General features: G+C 38.9%; 1 protein-coding gene across 2 annotated transcripts in view; it reads left to right on the top strand.

The window, feature by feature from the left end:
* NT5DC1 (5'-nucleotidase domain containing 1) overlaps window positions 1-21,303 on the top strand; it is a 114,227-nt gene that overhangs the window by 77,762 nt on the left and 15,162 nt on the right. For both annotated transcript variants that reach the window (XM_070376396.1, XM_005907400.2), the window contains exons 7-10: window positions 13,015-13,189; window positions 17,970-18,067; window positions 19,585-19,703; window positions 20,753-20,905. In XM_070376396.1, the coding sequence (XP_070232497.1) occupies window positions 13,015-13,189; window positions 17,970-18,067; window positions 19,585-19,703; window positions 20,753-20,905 (545 nt within the window). The remainder of the gene's footprint in view (window positions 1-13,014; window positions 13,190-17,969; window positions 18,068-19,584; window positions 19,704-20,752; window positions 20,906-21,303) is intronic.

The following is a 21,303-nucleotide window of genomic DNA, read 5'->3' as shown; positions in this document are numbered from 1 at the left end:
TAAGAATAATGACATAAACAGGTGCTTACCACTCTCCTAAGGCACCTGCATCATTTAGGTATTTAGGTCTGTCATCCATCCCACCCAATACCCTGATTATTAACCCTAACAATGACTGCCAGATGGCAGGTGAGGACAGACACACAGCTGAAATGCAGGTGTAAAGCCCGAGCCGCCTGATTCTGGCCATAGTGTTTCTCGCACAAGTCCACACTGCAGCCTTGGCCTGGTTTCATGATTATAATTATGACTTCTGCTTTTTTAAATGCTCTATTTCTGGACCAGATCCTGTTTGCTTGCTATTTTGATCCCAGTGCCACACCGTAGTTTTATGCAGCCACGGCTGATAATTTTAGGAATCATGGACTGAAGTTATCCTAGAGGAGTTCTGACCAGTAGAACCTCCCAGGGATGAAATGGTCTGTATCCGTGCTGTCCAGTGTGGCTGACACTAGCCACATGCTGCTGCCAGGCACTTGAAATGTGGCTAGGGTGTTGCAGGACTTGACTTTTACATTTTAATTTTAGTTAATTTAACTTTAAATAGCCACGTGTGGCTAATGACCATATTAGACAACACAGGTCTAGACAGTATTGGATGTAGGCTCCTCTTGTATGTTAGCCCTCAGAGCTGCTTGTGCATGCTTGGCCCTTCTTTTAGAAAAAAAATTATTTTTTGAGGAACTTTTCTTTTCTTGTGCTTAGGATATTTCAAATATATAACCTTTGGCCAAAGAAAGTTCCTACTAAATTTTAGCCCATTTAAATTGAAAGTTGTGAGATCGTTTTTTTTAACTGGACAATTGCTTTACAATGTGGTGTTGGTTTCTGTTGTATAACAACGTGAGTCAGTCATAATTTATATTTTATATATATATGTGTGTATATATATATCTCCTTCCTGTTGAGCCTCCCTCCCCTTCTGTATCTTAGCCCTCTAGGTCATCATAGAGCGCCAGCCTGGGCTCCCTGTTTTATATAACAGCTTCCCACTAGCTAGCCAATTTATACATGGTTTTGTATATATGTCAGTGCTACTTTCTCAGTTCGTCCTACCCTCTCCTTCCCTGACTGTATCTACAAGCCCATTCTGTACATCTGTGTCTCCATTCCTTCCCTGAAAATAAGTTCATCAGTACTGTTTTTCTAGATTCCATATATGTGTGTTAATATACAATACTTGTTTCTGTCTTTCTGACTTGAAAGTCATGAGATCTTAAGTCAACCCTAAAAAATAAAAGCTGCTGAGTTTTAATTCACCATACTCTTTGGGGGAAATGAGGAAACAGTGGTCTCATATGCCCTTGATTCTACCTTTAAGAGTTTGAACCTTTAGAAAACTATTATTGGCAAGAGGTTTACTTCTTTAATTCTAAAAACAAAGGACTATTTTCTTTTACAGATACAAATCTGTTATTTGATGCCTGCAAAATTCAGGGACACGTTAAATCAGGAATGAGTGATACTTACAGAGCCAGACAAAAATCTCACTACATGATATTTGCATTAAGTTAAGAACAGAATTCTGAGATTATAGTCTGGGAAAAGGGGAACTGTGGTTTATAAATTGAGAATGCATTTACTGATAAATGCTAAAACAGTGACAGCTCTTGCCATTACTACTGCTGCTGAATTGAACAAGTGAATTCAGAAGCTCTGTAGAAAAAATTAGAATGACAGTTTTTGATTAGTCAACAGTTTCTGTACTGGAAATTCTCAAGGCGTAAGGAAAATACACAGGTAACAGATATTATTAGGAGCAATATTAAATGCCAAAAAAAACTGGGGTCCTATCCCACTAGAAGTTTTCTTCCTTATAACATGGCTTTTGACGGCTTAATAGAATGCTTTCAAATTAAGTTTAATGGACAACTATCTCCCACAGATTATGATAGTAGAAAAACACTTCTTGTGCTGGGAGACAGGAAATAGTAAAGCTACTCTAAGATGTTATTTAATGAAAATTTAAACAAACTAATTCACTAAATGCTTGCTTTTCTGTTCTGAACAGTTTTACAATGCTGGGTTACATAGATTCTCATTTGATTGGACTCTTAAATTTCTGATTTAGCACTTATTTCTACTCAGTTTCTTATATTATGTTTTATGGTCATGAAAATGTTGTGTCAGTTTTTTATAAGTACTGTTGTTAAATAGTGTTATTCATGAACATATTTTCAGCTGATAGAACAATTTCTGGTCCCCTAGAAGCTCTCCTCATTCTCCCTTCTAGCCAATATCCATTGCCTGGGTGGATATCTCACACCATAGATAAATTTTGCTTGATTTTTAACTTTATAGAAGTAGAATTAGGCTATATCTGTGTTCTTCTGTCTGGCTTCTTTTCCTGAACATTATATCTCTATAATTTATACCTGTTGTATAATGTATTCATTCCTCTTTGTTACTGTATAGTAGTACACAGTTGTATGACTCTACCACAATTTATTTGTTCTACATACGTGCAGAGTGATCATCAAATGTACACACTTCTAACTTTCCATAGGCCCATCTAGAAAATGCCTTGAAGACAATGGCCTTTGGTCCTTCAGGGAAACAGTTGGATAAGAGAGAATAATGCTCTGATGTGAGCCTGTAGGCATTTGATGGAATCAGAAATACTTGAGGAGTTAATAATACTTGTGTTTACCAAGTGCTCTCCAAGTGAGTTTGGTGAATTTTTATAATCAAGTAATTTGACACAAATAGCCCTCAATTCACCTAGTAGGTTCAACAAACTTTTTTTTTTTTGGTGAGTGCTTCATTCCCAACCTTGTGTATTATAGATAGAACTGCAAAAGGAATGAAAGATGGTGACTAATAACAATACAAAAAGATTCTCTACTTTATTAATGGACAGTAAAATGAAAGGTATAATAACAGCATTGTGTGCTGACAGGCAAGTCAGCCTCTAGGCCTTGTATTCAGTATCCACAGTGAGGAGATGGGGTTCTGTGGTCTGCGAGGTTGTCTGCCCAGTGCTATGAGAAATGTCAAATAATGGAGCAGTGGGCATTCAGTCCTGTGTTTTTCTCTGGAAGTGGCAAAAAGAGACACTGCCTTGCATCCTGGTCAGAACATTTGAAGTTTTTTTCCAAATACGTTTTGAAAGTAAGTACCAACAAAGGTCCGTCTAGTCAAGGCTATGGTTTTTCCTGTGGTCATGTATGGATGTGAGAGTTGGACTGTGAAGAAGGCTGAGTGCTGAAGAATTGATGCTTTTGAACTGTGGTGTTGGAGAAGACTCTTGAGAGTCCCTTGGACTGCAAGGAGATCCAACCAGTCCATTCTGAAGGAGATTAGCCCTGGGATTTCTTTGGAAGGAATGATGCTAAAGCTGAAACCAGTACTTTGGCCACCTCATGCGAAGAGTTGACTCATTGGAAAAGACTCTGATGCTGGGAGGGATTGGGAGCAGAAGGAGAAGGGGACGACAGAGGATGAGATGGCTGGATGGCATCACTGACTCAATGAATGTGAGTCTGAGTGAACTCCAGGAGTTGGTGATGGACAGGGAGGCCTGGCGTGCTGTGATTCATGGGGTCACAAAGAGTCGGACACGACTGAGTGACTGAACTGAACTGACCATGTGATCATGAATTCAACCCTTGTGGGACAGGCTCCTGATGCAACATGGCCCATAGGCGGGGGGATTTCACAGTTGATTTAAGCCTATATTTAAGCCAGGGCGGCTCACAGAGAGTGTTTACCATGTGCCAAGCACTGAGCAGGTGTTTCACATACATTATCGTGTTTCATCCACCTGATAATCTTACCGGGTGGGTTCTAATATCATCATCACTTCATAGATAAGCCAACACAGTGTCTGAATGACCAGGACACTTAGCCACGCAAATTGCACAACTGAGACTTGAATCAGGACTGTCTGATTGAGATCAGGCCATCCAGGATCACCCAGGCCTGCATCCTGTAATGTGCTTGTTGTATATGTTGATATGCTCTGCACACAACTGCTCTGTCCTTTGAAGGTTTTTCAGTAAGAATGGAGTAGCTGCTCTCCTTTCATCAGTAGCAAGAGCCATTACGTAAAGACTTCATCTGAAAAATCACAAATTCCTTTCGCCCTCCTCCCCTGTTCTATAATGATTTAATTTCTGGCACGAGACACTTAAACTCCTTTGGAAGTGTAAATGGAGTTCTTATCTGGAAGGAAAAACATTTTCTTTCTCATAGTTTTCAGATAAATGGAATTGTTACTGGGCATCTGTGAGGTCTAGTGCAATTTCCTTTTCATTCACATTTTTCTTCATTTAGTACACATAGCTCATTTGGTGTTTATTGCTAACTTTTGCCAAATACTGTGAGTAAAATATTTGCCTTACTTAAATTGAATTTTGAATGTTTCTTTCTTGGTTATTGAGTAATTCTAGGCTTTCTGCTTCTCTGGATTTATGTTGACAGCACCTTTCCTTTAGAAAGAAACAGTCTGATCATTGATGTCATATGGTTTCTTAACAGATTTTTTTCTTAGGTCAAGAGAAGTCAGAATATAATTTTTCATAGTGACAAAGTTTGATTAGGACATTGTTGTTTTATTTGGGTTTTCTGGGAACTTGGGCTCCCCTGGTGGCTCAGATAATAAAGAATCTACCTACAGTGCAGGAGACCCAGGTTCAATCCCTGGGTTGGGAAGATTCCCTGGAGAAGGGAATGGCAACCCACTCCAGTATTCTTACCTGGAGAATCCCATGGACAGAGGAGCCTAGTGGGCTATAGTCCATGGGGCTATAAAGAGCTGGACACGACTGAGCAACTAACACACACTTTGGTGCACTTATAGGATCCCTGCCTTGATAACTAGAACTATTCTATGCTTATAGCAGATTTATTGTGCTTTATTCTGAAACACTGGTGATACTCACTAAATATATACCAGCAATCAGAGCTGCACTGCTTCTCCTAAGAACTTTAGTCTTGAGATTCCATTTAATTAAATTTTATATGTGCATGCATGCTAAGTCACGTCAGTCGTGACCCTATGGATTGCCGCCCACCAGGCTCTGTCCATGGGATTCTCCAAGCAAGAATACTAGAATGGGTTGCCATGCCCTCCTCCAGGGAATCTTCCCCACCCAGGGACTGAACCGTTTCTCTTAAGTCTTTTGCATTGGCAAGTGAGTTCTTTACCAGGCCGCCTGGAAAGCCCTAAAATTTATAAGTAGGCCTCATTTAGATTGAGCAGAAATAAAGTTCCCTTTGACTACGGAAGGAATTGTTTATTTCATTGAATCACATAATACTTTATACTCACCAAGATTTCAAGCAAGTATGTTCAACATCCTTAAGAGAAAGTTTAATTACATTACCTTTATTGAATGTGTTCTATGCTCAGAATCTAATTGTTGTAATGCTAGTCACTATAATGACACAGAGAAATTTGATTTATAGAGATTAAATAGAAGATAAACTTCTTACACAATAAACTATATAGAAAAATACATGACTAAGGGTTGGAGTATGTAAACTAGAATATAGTAGCTGACAGATTGAAAAGTAGAAAAAGTGGAAATTATGTTGAGTCCCAAAAGCAGGATGGAATTTAGAAAAGCAGAAAAGAAATTGGTTTTTGAATAATGGCTTAAGATTGATAGTGTGGTGAAGAAAGCAGAAAAATATCTTTCTTTCAAAATATTTAATTTTATGTATATATATGTATGTATGTATAAAATTGAATATTTAACATTGTTCTTAAGATTTTTTCATGTTAACCTGGCTGAGTTGTTTTTTGATTTTTAGTTTTAGAAGTCTTTCTTATTTAAGTATCTTAAAAATATATATGGTTGTCATCTTACTATGACTATATGTTTGTTAGTTCACAAAAATACCCCAGATACATAAACTTATTTGTATTAGTCAAATTGGAAAGAGGTAGGCCAAAGAAGGAAAAAGAGAGACTGAGAAGATTAAAAGCACTCCTTAGAGTAGAAAATTCTCTGGAAGCCAGTGGAACACAGCGTGATTCAGCTGGGATCCCCTCCAGCCCATTCTCCCCAGTTTCTGCCTGAGGTCCTGCCCCCTCCATGCAGAGGCTACAGGCTGTATATTAGTGGCTGAGGCTGGGTCAGATGTGCCCCCAGGCTTTCTCCACTCTGTTCAAAATGGATTATTGTAGAATGAAGACTGGGTTCCCATAATGGGTTTTTTTTAGTTATTTATATTCTTTTGGGAGCTGAATTGAGCATTGTGTGTACCCTCTAAAATGCTGTCTTGGCATTCTGTTAAGCTGCCTACTCTAGAAGAAAAACCAGGTGGGAAGAAACAGAGTTTTTTGGGTTTTGGTGGGGGTTTTTTGTTTTTGTTTTTGTTTCAAGAATCGTTAAGTAACTGAGCATTGGCTTCTTCAGTAGGGGGAAGGTTCCCTCAAAATGTTTATTGTAAATGAACCCTAATGTCTGGCATGCTGCTGCTGCTAAGTCGCTTCAGTCGTGTCCGACTCTGCGACCCCATAGACGGCAGCCCACCAGGCTCCCCCGTTCCTGGGATTCTCCAGGCAAGAACACTGGAGTGGGTTGCCATTTTCTTCTCCAATGCATGAAAGTGAAAAGTGAAAGGGAAGTCGCTCAGTCATGTCCGACTCTTTGCGACCCCATGGACTGCAGCCCACCAGGCTCCTCCGTCCATGGGATTTTCCAGGCAAGAGTGCTGGAGTGGGGTGCCATCACCTTCTCCAATGTCTGGCATATGCCTGCTTTATTCCTGTTACTGTTTCTGATCTCTGTATGCCTCAGAGCTAGAGAAGCCAGCTATAACTTTCTTTTAAAGGATTAAGCATTGGCACCTCTCTGAGCCTGCTTTGCCCCAAGCTATCCTGTTTTAGTTCTGATTTTTTCCATCTTCTTTCTTCTGGAGGAGATAGGAGGTTTCAAGTCAGAATAATATGTGGGTCTGTGTCCTCTGGTGAAGACAAAAACCATGCAAGGTGGTTTCATGCCTGGTAAATACATTTAAAAACATATTTTGAGACAAAATTTACAGTGCAGCTCCTTGAAGCTGGCCCCTAAAACTTGTCCCAGGTTTTACCTGGGGCATCGGTTTGCCAAGGAAAATGTCCCTGGGTCTTGTGAAGCTAACTTGCGTGCGTTTAGGCAGAAGTGCCTTTATTCATCCCCAGTGGCACACTCTTTAGGTCCTTCTGATGATGTCATCTTGTCTTCATGTGCCTTTCTTGGATCTTTCTACTTCCTCTGACCTTAACAAGGGAAAATATTACCAGCTGTAAGCTTTTGGCCTGGACTAGAAGTGTCTTGCTGTGGCCCTTGCTATAATTGCTCCATTAGTAAGCAGAGCAAATGAACCTGGAAATATTTTATTCAGAGACTAAAAAATAAGGTGTATCAGAATCATACAGGCAACGGCAAAGGCAGATTTAGGTTTGTTTTAACAAGATGGAAAAGTGACGAGAACCTTCTCTGCTTCAATAGAAGAGACTGTTAGAAGACCCAGGCCAGAAAATAACTGAGGGGCTACAAGTAGGGATTCCCTAGCGGCTCAGCAGTAAAGAATCTGCCTGCCAATGCAGGAGACATAGAAGACACAGGTTTGATTCCTGGGTCAGGAAGATCCCCTGGAGAAGGAAATGGCAACCCATTCCAGTATCCTTGCCAGGAAATCCCATGGACGGAGGAGCCTGATGGGCTACAGTCTATAGTGTCGCAGAGTCGGACATGATTGAGCAACTCAGCACTTAGCAGGTATGTCATGGTGAAAAACATATGTAAAAGTATTTATATTGTCTTTCAGAAAGCAGTTTTATCACACATGATCTTCTAATAGTCACTCTGCTGAGATACTATGAAACCTTTCAACAGGATCTCTCAAATGAACAACTTCATTAGTCTTGCTGGCATTTTCTAAAACTGAGTTATAACTATTGTTTATTGTTACTGTCTTAAAATTATGAAATACTGTCTCAGGAATCAACCAACTTTTTCAAAAGACCAGATCATGTAAATATTATAGGCTTTATGTAGATACTTCTATAACCGTGTTAAGTAAATACCTTTCTTAGCTTGCGGGCTGTGGTTTGCGGCCTCGGGTTTTTCTGATCACCTGATAAATCTCACTTGATAGCTCTCCCCGCACACAGACTTACTTCTACAATTATTCATCCTCTGCTGTTTCCCTGACATTGAGAATGTAAATACCAAGGTAAAGACAGTTCTTTTCCTAAAAGATCTCAGTCTCAGGAGAAAGAAAAATACATAAACACACTTATTACAAGTGTTTATTATCATGCAGTGTGATGAATGATGTCCAGAGGTGGTGTGACTGGGTGAGGGTGTTGGGAAATGCTCCACAGACAAGCGGCAAGCATTTCTAAAGCAGCAGAGAGAGGAGAGTACATTCCACAAAGGAAGGTAATGCTTATACCTCAATGTGGAAGACATTTATTTTGGGTTTGTTTTTTGGCCTATCAATATAAAATCTCAGTTCCCAGATAATAGCATAGATAACGTCAGCTCAAGAATACTGGAAGCCCAAGATACTGGAGTGGGTAGCCTATCCCTTCTCTAGGGGATCATCCCGACTCAGGAATCGAACCAGGGTCTCCTTTATTGCAGGCAGATTCTTTACCAACCGAGCTATCAGGGAAGCCCAACATCAGCTCAGTCACTACAAAAAAACTTCGGTAGGTATTGTGAGGAAAAGCATATTATTCAACAATTACAGCACTGAATATGGATTTGAAGCATTTGACTTCTGCTGCTTCTGCACATGTTATTTTTCTTTAACAGACACTGATCACCTGATAAGTTAAATTTAAAACAAGGTTTTAGACACGTAAGCAGTGAGGTTACGTAGCTCATGTTAGGTAACAAGATACTATAAAATTAAGAAGTCCCTGCTCTCTGAGAGCCAGTGATCCCAATGAGGCAGGCAGGATATACAGATAATAATAGCAAAAGTTCTAGTTCTTATGCTTAGAGCCATAATTCTTAATCCTAATTGTACATTGAAATTACTTGGGGAGCTTTAAAAAAATATATCAGTGTCACGGCTCCAGCCTGGAGCAATTAAATCAGAATCTTTGGGGTAAGACACAGATACAGAGATAGAAGTCAAACACTGTTCATGTAAATTTTATAGATTATGGTTTTCAATACCTTTACCCTTCATTTCTCAATTCTCGTTGTCCTTTTCCAAGCATTATGTTTAGTACATAGATACTCAATCTAGATATTCTAGATTTATTTACAAATATTAAAAGCAAACCATTTAGGGCCCATATAGGGTCCATAAACAGAAAATCTGTTTTAACGTTAAATTTCAGTCTCATCTTTTGCCTTCTATAAACAAACAAAAAAATTAGAACATTTTTTAATCTATTGTTTATCTCATTCATCCTTCAAAAACTATTTCAGTATCTCTTGGCCAAAAGAAATTTATATAGTATATGTGTATTTCAGAAAATTGTATCATCCCTTACTGCAAATACATTTAAACAGTTCATGGCTGAACATTTTAGCTGTTCACTGGCCTGCTCTTCTATAACCTACAAAGGTTGTAAATATTTCAGTCTCTCCTAAATTATGTTCTGCAGTGGAAATGATAACAGACCTTAATTGGAGGCTGATGGTGGAGCTGATAGCATTCCAGAATCTCTGATCCTCCCGCACGGCAGCTTAGAGAACACGACCCACACGTCACACCAACACTGGCGATATAGTTAACAAGGAAAATGCTTACTTATTCCATGATGATAGAAATCGTGATGTGGCACAATTGTCTATTAAGCTAAAAAAGCATTTTTAATATTCAAGTTGTACTTATTTTTTTTTACCACGAGAGGTCCCTCAATCCTGAATTACAGTGGTTGCATGCAGGTCATTTTCTCTGCCCGAAGGACTGTCGCAGCACTTCGCTGTTCTTCCCGTGACTGCATTAATACCGAACTTTTAATATAGGAGAGTGAAACCTTTATTCTTTAGAACTAGCTTTTTAAATTTTTTACTTTTAATCCCCTCTGGATACAGAAAATATCAGCATCTAAGGATAGGAGTGTAAAGGCCAGGAAAATGAGTTACATAAAATGGCAATGAAATGGAATTCTTTTGAGGTTAAGTGAAAACACAGGCTGCTTTGTGAGTGGAGAACAAACAGGACCATTCCTTTCTTTCCACCTTAGGTCTCAGTCTCAGTTCCCTGTCTTGTCTAGTCAGTGTCAATCTCTCAGTATAAAAATAGAATAAACATGATTATTTTTATCAATAGGGGTATAGAAAGGAAGGTACTTTAGATAGGATGACATTAATAGGACATGAATAATAGAATTTTTGTCATAGGTTATATGTTACAAATCATTACTTTGACTTTAAATAAACATAAATGTTCCTGTGTCTGCCTCTCCACTTATTTAAGTATTCATTCATTGAATGATTGCTCAATGTCAAACAGAAAATCAGACTCCCTGCCTTTAGGGAAATAATTTAATAAGCAGTCATTATTCCAGCATAATATGTTTAACATAAATTCCTCTGGTTTAATAGCTTGACCATTTCAGTAAAAATGATGGGTATATGTTATGGACAACAGTACTAAATTATAAGCTTCAGAATTGCTCAGAGATTAGATATTAATTGTTCCCACCACAAAAAAAGAAAAATGATTGTGCAACATGATAGAGGTGTTGGCTAAATACAGTAATAATCCCCTGCAGTGTATAAATGTCAGTCAACACATTGTACACCTTAAACTTGCACAGTGTTATGTGTTAGTTATATCACTAAAAATAAACTTTGAAAGATGAGTGTGTATTTACATGAACATACCTCCTATTCCCTTAATGATTTGAGGTTACAAGGGATGAAAAATATTTTCCCCAACCACGGTTAGTGACCTTTTATACAAAGAGCAACCCATAATCTACCATAACATATCCATTTGTACAGGATTTGTCTTTTTTAATTTGTTCATTTCTCTCTGGCTTGTGGACAAAGCGAGAACATCTCCATTATTTCCTCAGGGAGCAGTTTTCTCCAACTAAACTATTATGTTTGCACTCTTTTAGATTAGGCTTACTAAGGGAAACTAATATTAATCTAGGCAGGAATTTCAAAATGCTCTGTTTAAATGCATGTTTTATTTTTTTTAATTCATTTGGAAATGGAAAAGCTTTTTAACAGTAATTTACATTTTGACCACTAGGTGGCACTTTGACCACACTTATGTGTGGTAAGCACAAATAAGCTAAGGAAAAAATAGCCTTTTCTCAGCGATTGTTTCTGAATACAGATGCTTAAGTATCTTCAGCATTACATACTACAAATCTTTTGTTATCCAGCCCATAATATCACTACAAAAGCCTTTGTTTTTCTGGGTGAAATAATCTTACATATGACTGCCTCAGGTAAATTCTGGGAGACACAGCTTCTGCCATTGCTCTGATCATTACTCATCAAACTATTCTGTTTTTAGCTATTTAAATATATTATTTTTTCTTTCTTAAGTTAATCCTTTCTTACTAGTACCTTCTCATCCCTGAAAAACAGAAGATATATTTTAATTTTTTCAAGGCCCATTACATGGCTTCTGGGATATTAAGAGATCCAAGAACACATGTTCTTTGTAGGGCAGAATATGAGGGCACGAAGTTTGTTTTTGTTGTTCTTGGCACTCTGAGAGCTGTTTTTCTCATTTTACAACATTCATTCTTTTGTTAAGTAATATTTTGGTCTGATTATGAATAATTCTTACATTGTATTATTTTCTGAAGAAAGATGTTGTAGGCTGCAAATAATAGATATCCTTAATGGTTAAGCTATTGCTAAATTGGGTTGTTTCACATGACCAGGACATGGGAAGGAATTACCCTGTTAGGTTGGACTGGTAGAGAGACCCACCGTCTCTAAGCACCCAGCCCCTCAGAAACCTCCAGCACAATTAGAGTGCTCTCCAGCAAAGAAGAGGGAGAGTGGATTTGGGCAGTCAGATAACAGTATTTGGTGCCATTTCTGGTTTTGTTGTTTGTTTCTTTTTTTTTCCCCGCTAGAGACTCTTCTTTCTTGTCCTGACGTTCTTGAAGTAAAACTTCATTTCCCTTATTTTAAGTGCATGACACTGAACAGAATTACAGATGTATAGACTCTGTTGCAGAATTTTATCATTCAGCACAAGCTCTTTCACTTCTTGTTTTGTCTATGCACATGTCTTTTCTCTAGCAGTTAAGGAAAGTAAGAACTCAGGTTCTCTTTCTGTGCTTACCAGTGCTATGACGCCCCCAAAACCTGTATCTCTAAAGTGCTGTATGAATCTAATCGCATTTCAACCAAACCTGCATTGTCTGCCTAAGCACGCATAACTCTGAAGGCTCCGTATCAAACACTGGGTGCGTCTGACCAGGACTTCTGGAAATGTTGGCACCAGCTGCCTCAGAGCTCAGGCTGACCCCCTGGACTCTTTATAGACCCAGAGGAACAGAGCTGGGCTAGCTCAGTGACTCAGGTTCTTCAGCTTCTGTCAGTCGCACTGCCTTCCTGCCTTTTCTGGCTTGTTTTTCCATTTAATATCACAGCCTCCAAAGGGCTGTAACAGACCCAGGACATCTAGTCTCAGTTCCGTCTGAAACAGAACCTGAAACAGCTCCTTTCTCCACTGCTTCATGCCAAGGTGTGTTCCTGCTGCATTATCTGAAAATGTATTTGTTTGTTTTCTGAATTCAGCAAGTATTTGTTGAATGATTGAAAGAATATTTATTGACATTTCAAATACAGTAAGTTTTTCTCTGATTTGAAAGTGCTGATATATTTTGTTTATTATGTTATCTGTTTTAATACTTGTCAAACAACCAGAAAATGTTTTCAACTGACATTTTCAGTCATCATGTTTTTAACTAAAGAACAGTAAGTATTCAAGAAGTTAGTAATGGCATTGTTGCTAGATTGTTTGAACATAGTTTTTATCCTTTTAATTTTATAATTTGAGAGAGACGAACTTATTTGAGAATACACTGAATCAAAAAAAATTTTTAATCTCTGTGATATTTTTATTTTTCAGAAAACTGTGGAATATATTTTCCAGAAATAAAAAGAGATCCAGGCAAATATTTACACACTTGTCCGGAATCAGTAAAAAAGTGGCTTCGACAGCTAAAGAATGCTGGCAAAATCCTTATGTTAATTACCAGTTCTCACAGTGATTACTGTAGACTCCTCTGCCAGTATATCCTTGGGTAAGTGGTCAGTCATTTTGTTTTCATGGTCTTATAAAATCCTGATAACAGATTAGACCAGTGCCCTTTTTAAGTGTTCAGCCATGACCATGTCATTATATTAAACAATACTGAGTGACACGTGGTTGTTTCTCGTAACAGCCCTCAACATCTGCTGACAGCAAGATACCCCACGTACATTTCAGCAAAGCAGTCTTGCCAGGCCCAGTATGCTCACAGCTGATGGACTTTAGATTTTCTGGAAAATATTGTGGACAGACCACAAGTCCTTCAGGCATCCTCCATGTCTCTGGTTTCTCAGCTTTGGGTGATTCTTTTTTTTTTTTTAATGTTTTTTTTTTTTTTTTTTTTTTTTTTTTTAATTAGTTTTGCCAAATATCAAAATGAATCCACCACAGGTATACATGTGTTCCCCATCCTGAACCCTCCTCCCTCCTCCCTCCCCATACCATCCCTCTGGGTCGTCCCAGTGCACCAGCCCCAAGCATCCAGTATCGTGCATTGAACCTGGACTGGCATCTCGTTTCATACATGATATTTTACATGTTTCAATGCCATTCTCCCAAATCTTCCCACCCTCTCCCTCTCCCACAGAGTCCATAAGACTGTTCTATACATCAGTGTCTCTTTTGCTGTCTCGTATACAGGGTTATCGTTACCATCTTTCTAAATTCCATATATATGCGTTAGTATACTGTATTGGTGTTTTTCCTTCTGGCTTACTTCACTCTGTATAATAGGCTCCAGTTTCATCCACCTCATTAGAACTGATTCAAATGTATTCTTTTTAATGGCTGAGTAATACTCCATTGTGTATATGTACCACAGCTTGCTTATCCATTCATCTGCTGATGGACATCTAGGTTGCTTCCATGTCCTGGCTATTATAAACAGTGCTGCGATGAACATTGGGGTACACGTGTCTCTTTCCCTTCTGGTTTCCTCAGTGTGTATGCCCAGCAGTGGGATTGCTGGATCATAAGGCAGTTCTATTTCCAGTTTTTAAGGAATCTCCACACTGTTCTCCATAGTGGCTGTACTAGTTTGCATTCCCACCAACAGTGTAAGAGGGTTCCCTTTTCTCCACACCCTCTCCAGCATTTATTATTTGTAGACTTTTGGATCGCAGCCATTCTGACTGGTGTGAAATGGTACCTCATAGTGGTTTTGATTTGCATTTCTCTGATAATGAGTGATGTTGAGCATCTTTTCATGTGTTTGTTAGCCATCTGTATGTCTTCTTTGGAGAAATGTCTATTTAGTTCTTTGGCCCATTTTTTGATTGGGTCGTTTATTTTTCTGGAGTTGAGCTGTAGGAGTTGCTTATATATTTTTGAGATTAGTTGTTTGTCCGTTGCTTCATTTGCTATTATTTTCTCCCATTCTGAAGGCTGTCTTTTCACCTTGCTAATAGTTTCCTTTGATGTGCAGAAGCTTTTAAGTTTAATTAGGTCCCATTTGTTTATTTTTGCTTTTATTTCCAATATTCTGGGAGGTGGGTCATAGAGGATCCTGCTGTCATGTATGTCAGAGAGTGTTTTGCCTATGTTCTCCTCTAGGAGTTTTATAGTTTCTGGTCTTACGTTGAGATCTTTAATCCATTTTGAGCTTATTTTTGTATATGGTGTTAGAAAGTGTTCTAGTTTCATTCTTTTACAAGTGGTTGACCAGATTTCCCAGCACCACTTGTTAAAGAGATTGTCTTTAATCCATTGTATATTCTTGCCTCCTTTGTCAAAGATAAGGTGTCCATATGTGCGTGGATTTATCTCTGGGCTTTCTATTTTGTTCCATTGGTCTATATTTCTGTCTTTGTGCCAGTACCATACTGTCTTGATGACTGTGGCTTTGTAGTAGAGCCTGAAGTCAGGTAGGTTGATTCCTCCAGTTCCATTCTTCTTTCTCAAGATCGCTTTGGCTATTCGAGGTTTTTTGTATTGTATTTGATAATAGTTGAAACTATTTTGTATTGTATTTGATAATAGTTGAAAACTTCCCTAAACTGGGGAAGGAAATAATCACCCAAGTCCAAGAAACCCAGAGAATCCCAAACAGGATAAACCCAAGGTGAAACACCCCAAGACACATATTAATCAAATTAACAAAGATCAAACACAAAGAACAAATATTAAAAGCAGCAAGGGAAAAACAACAAATAACACACAAGGGAATTCCCATAAGGATAACGGCTGATCTTTCAATAGAAACTCTTCAAGCCAGGAGGGAATGGCAAGACATACTTAAAATGATGAAAGAAAATAACCTACAGCCCAGATTATTGTACCCAGCAAGGATTTCATTCAAGTATGAAGGAGAAATCAAAAGCTTCTCAGACATGCAAAAGCTGAGAGAATTCTGCACCACCAAACCAGCTCTCCAACAAATACTAAAGGATATTCTCTAGACAGGAAACACAAAAATGGTGTATAAATTCGAACCCCAAACAATAAAGTAAATGGCAGCGGGATCATACTTATCAGTAATTACCTTAAACGTAAATGGGTTGAATGCCCCAACCAAAAGACAAAGACTGGCTGAATGGATACAAAAACAAGACCCCTACATATGTTGTCTACAGGAGACCCACCTCAAAACAGGGGACACATACAGACTGAAAGTGAAGGGCTGGAAAAAGATTTTCCATGCAAATAGGGACCAAAAGAAAGCAGGAGTAGCAATACTCATATCAGATAAAATAGACTTTAAAACAAAGGCTGTGAAAAGAGACAAAGAAGGTCACTACAGAATGATCAAAGGATCAATCCAAGAAGAAGATATAACAATTATAAATATATATGCACCCAACACGGGAGCACCGCAGTATGTAAGACAAATGCTAACAAGTATGAAAGGAGAAATTAACAATAACACAATAATAGTGGGAGACTTTAATACCCCACTCACACCTATGGATAGATCAACTAAACAGAAAATTAACAAGGAAACACAAACTTTAAACAGTACAATAGACCAGTTAGACCTAATTGATATCTATAGGACATTTCATCCCAAAACAATGAATTTCACCTTTTTCTCAAGCGCACATGGAACCTTCTCCAGGATAGATCACATCCTGGGCCATAAAGCTAGCCTTGGTAAATTCAAAAAAATAGAAATCATTCCAAGCATCTTTTCTGACCACAATGCAGTAAGATTAGATCTCAATTACAGGAGAAAAACTATTAAAAATTCCAACATATGGAGGCTGAACAACACGCTGCTGGGTGTTTCTTGAGGGACACTGAGTTACAGATTATGCTCCCTGACACTCACCTGGAATACAGCCCCCCTGCAGCAATTTCCCTGTGGAGCCAGGCACTTCACCATTTACCCATCCAGGTGTGGGGTTGACATCCGTGAACATCAAGACAGTATAAATGTGTAGACTCAAGGCAGATGTGGGCACAAGCCCTGCCTTGCGACTTACTTTGTAACCCAGGGTAGGTTCTGTAACCTCTCTGAACCTTCATTTCATCTTCTTAAAAATGGGACAGTGAGCAAACTCCAGGAGATAGTGGAGAACAAGGAAGCCTGGCATGCTGTAGTCCATGGGGTTGCAGAAAGTTGGACATGACTTAGCTACTGAACAACAGCAATACCTCATAGGTGTTAGGGGAAATTTAAATAGCATAATACAGGTTAAAGTATTAGGCAGAGTAGTTGATAAATTTTAGTAAGCATTAATACTTATTTATGGCATCCATATTGGGAATATCCATGGTCAGATCTAGATTCTGAAATCGGCTGTTAGATTTGCCCTAATGTTTCCTCAAATTTTAACAGACACTGTACTGAATTGCTGTGAGTATGAAGCAAAATTTAGCCTCCAGACTGACCCCTTGCTGACTGGTTTAGTTTCCTAATTCCCATGTTTTTCAGCACATGTAGGTTCAGACTGACCTGTGGTACAGTTACAGTCTGTTGGTGGTTTTCTGCTTTCTTATTAATATTAAGGGATGGGACCCTTGAAGTGAGTTAAGGCTGCAGTCCCAGGTGCCTTGGGAAGTAAATGCCTTCTATAGAACATTTGTGTCCTGGTACCAGGACCATGCTTCAGAGTAAACACTCGGGAGTATTTTTTTTCATTGGTGACCTACATTCATTGTAGGTTACCAGAATTTTTCTCCATATCTGAATTCCTCTGTAGTACAGTTCTGCTGTTATAAAAGTATTCTGAAGTGTTGAGTAAATATTGTCTCCCCAATGTAATAGTGAGTCTGTCAGGAACAAAAATTATCTTCCCTTTGCTGTCCCAAATAATCCTTAGTATAGTATTAAATACAGACTAAAAAAAACATTTTTATTATTATACAAAAATAACCATATTATAAGACTACCCTGATTTTTTAACACTCTCTGAAAGATGTCTCCTGACTCAATACAATGCTGGCTTTTGGTAAGACCCATGAGATACACAAAATTATTAATAACTCTTGATGCTAATAAATTCAAACAAATTTCAGGCCCTAAATTTGAAAACATAGTGTGTGAATACATAGATGTTAGAACTGTCGAATTTATAACTGTTGCCATAGTGAGAAAGTCAGCTTAGCACCTAGAGTTAATGAGTTAATGTGCTTTTTTTCCCCTTATGTGTATACTTCAGGGTGGTGTCTGGATAATTAGTGCTTGACCACCTTCTATTTCCTTTCTTATTTTTTTCTTAATCAAAAAATAAGAAATGATGCTGTGGTCAGATAGACAAAGATTAAGTTCTGTTTTTTATGGACCTTTTCTAATTCCTTAAAATAAACTTATGAAAAATATCACTGCTTTGTAGGAATGATTTTGAAGATCTTTTTGACATTGTGATTACAAATGCATTGAAGCCTGGCTTCTTCTCTCATTTACCAAGTCAGAGGCCTTTCTGGACGCTTGGTGAGTTCACAGTTTGTGTCTTTCCTCTCCTGCTTAAGATTTATTCATTCACTTGATAAATACCCTGTTGGCTGACAGCCATGTGCAAAATTTCATGTTAGATGCAATGAAGGGAATTAAAGAGATGATAAGTGTCCTTTCCCCTCATGAGGTTACAAACACAAACACATAAGCAAGTCGGTGAATGCGTGGGACGGGATTACAGGCCATGTTCCCTGTCAAGGTGGCAGTGACTGCCTGGTGACACCGAGTAAACTGGGAGGCCACCTTAGAGTGCCCACAGGGAGGCAGTTGCAAGGGACTGATGTCAGCCATTGTCATGGAGACACAGAAAGGGAGGGTGGTGCTTCCCATAGAGCATGAGAAGAAATGTTTAAGTATTGTATTTGGGTTTATGAAGATGTTGCTTGAAACTTCCTTGAGTGTGCTCCCTTGGACTGTATGCTTCTGCTTCAGCTCTGATGCTTTCATAAGCCACCTTGGCTGTCTGCTGCTGGAGTTAATGGTTTTCTGAGTCCCACAGCTTCCCAGTTACGAACGTTCTAAGCCCTCCACGTTGCCCTGCGTGGATAGGACCCTACAGAGCAGCTTCCAGTCTGGGGGCTGAAAACAGGGAAGGGAAGGGATATATTTGTGTAAAGTGAGTTTTTTGTTTTAGTTTTTGTATAAAGAAGAAATTTTCTTTTTTGTTAATAATTGAGTCCCAGTATCTGAGAAATCATGATTCTATAGATTTGTATTTTTTTACTAAGCAATAGAAAGCTTCCCTTTCCAACGTTTCCTACGCAGGGAGCCTCTACATATCAGATGTAGGTTTGCTTTCAAAAATAATTGTGTAAGTTAATCATTTTCCAGTTGCCATAAACCCAGATTATTTACATGGCAAGACATTCTGTACTAAGTAAAGACAGACAGACATGAGAAATAATTGGTTTTCACCATGTTTCTCCAGGAATATGATGATGATTCTTAGACTCTTAATGTTAGGCTAACCATGGCTTATTTTTGACCTATTCTTTAGAGAATAATAGGGTTTTAATTTGATTGTATAAAAGAATTAAAAAATGGCTGCTGAAATGTCAGCCAAATAGGCCTGAATATCTTTTGACCTTTAGCTGTGATGTGGCTTTAATTATCTGTAATTGTGATTTTAGAATTTCTTGTTCAGAATAACTGAGGTTGTGTAGAAATTCATCTTCCATTGTTATATGTTGGACTGTTTTATTATCACCAGTAATGGGGGAGGCTGTGCCTTTGTGAGGGCAGAGGGTATATGGGATATCTCTGTACCTTTCTCTTAGTTTTGTGTGAACTTAAAACTGCTCTTAAAAAATTCTTTTAAAAAATATGTCTCTATGTCAACTAAATGCTCATGACGTATAGGTGATTGCTGAATGCTGGCTGCCATCCCCACGTGGTTCCTTCTTACACATGTCCTTCAGCCATGTAAAGCGTGGTCTGTCCAGATGAGTGCTGCCACTCGATGAAAACGTATGATTGTTGACCTGTGTTCTCAGAGAATGACGAGGAGCGCGAGGCACTGCCATTTCTGGATAAACCTGGCTGGTACTCCCAAGGGAACGCTGTCCACCTTTATGAACTTCTGAAGAAAATGACTGGCAAGCCTGAACCCAAGGTATTTTATCATTGGGGTGGAGTCTTTGTGGCCCACTTGGAGAGAGAAACCTTTGTCAACTAAAACCGTAACTCTAAATGCATTCCGCATAACTATCTGCCAACCTCCTTGCCTGTCTCTTCTGCTTAAATAAGTCTTTCCTTTGATGTACATTTTTATCTCTGACAAAGAAAAGCAAATATTCCAAGCAGGAACACAGACCTAGAATAGTGTGTGGGTTACCTGAGGAATGTTACCCTGCTAACTGCCCATCAAGGACCTTTTTATATGTGAAACTAGCAATAACTGATTATACTACAGACTAAAGACACATTAGCTTTTAACATCCTGTCATATTGTTGATGTTGGACATTGGTATATTTTTAATAGCAGGACACTTCCTTCTAAAAAATGTTTGCCACAAGCCCCATGAGAGCATGGGTCAGTCCATCACTGAGCCCTGATCCACTGGCTCCCACACTGGCAAAGCCCCCGGGGCCTCCTGACTTGGAGGTTCTACCTCATATGCTCTTAACCTGGTTTCCTCATCTGTAAGCTTTGCCTCAGAATACCTCAGAGTACCTGGGAAGCTTCCTGGAGTCCACCTGCCTCGCCCACCCACTCTCAGAGACGCTGTTTCAGCAGGTGTGAGTGGGGCCTATAAATTTTGGTAAATTGGCTCTGTTGTGAGTGTTCTTGCTAATCTAATCCTCTATAACAGGCTGTCTCCAGTATGTCACCTGCTCTTCAATTCCAGGGGAAGGTTTAACTGTAAACACTGGGGCTCTTTCATTTTCATTTCAGAAATTTGAATTAAGTTCACTTATCTTCTGCTCTTCTGCATGCAAATGAATTGTGTAATTTCTTAAACCTGACACCCTGTGAATCAAATGGAACAAGTCAATGGTCACTTGTGAAGTTATCCAAGGAAATTTAAGATGTTTATGCAGCTTTTACATGACTTACTCTTTGATAGCTGTTAAGGAATTTTCTTGTGCCTTTTGTAAAATGACCACCACGCCCCTTCACAGTCCTCATGTCTCAGACAAAATTTGCTGTCTGACTTACAGGTTGTTTACTTTGGTGACAGCATGCATTCAGATATTTTCCCAGCCTGTCATTATAGTAATTGGGAGACAGTCCTTATCCTCGAAGAGCTCCGAGGGGACAAAGATGGGAAGCCTGAGGAATCAGAACCTGAAGAGAAAAAAGGAAAATATGAGGTAAGAGTCTCCTTTAGTTTTTTCCTTAAAAGAAGACCTTTGTGTTTGTCATATCTTAGAAAGTGCTTGTTTCTGCCATGAGCAATGAAGTCTGTTGGCACTTAACTGTAATCTTCATGCCCTCTCAACTCTGCAGTTGATATTGTGGGTAGTTTTTCAATGATGCCGAGATAATGCCATTGACCATCTGTCTGTCTTCTGGGCTCCCTGCTTTCGTCCAGAGCTGTGGCACCATGGCTGTGCTTTGGCTGATGACAAGGCAGCCAGATCCTGACCCGCTGTAGTTACACTCTGTCTCTTTGGCTTAGCCATGAAAGCCCTTGTGCTCTCTTTCCATGGGTCTAATTTCGGAAATTGGTAGCTCCCATAAACTTATTCCTGAGCCACCCCCAATGAAC

This window comes from Bos mutus, chromosome 9 (genome assembly GCF_027580195.1).
Source record: "Bos mutus isolate GX-2022 chromosome 9, NWIPB_WYAK_1.1, whole genome shotgun sequence".
NCBI classification, from domain to species: Eukaryota; Metazoa; Chordata; class Mammalia; order Artiodactyla; family Bovidae; genus Bos; species Bos mutus.
Note: the sequence above shows the minus strand (reverse complement) of the source record. Positions and strands in the feature narration are given on the sequence as shown.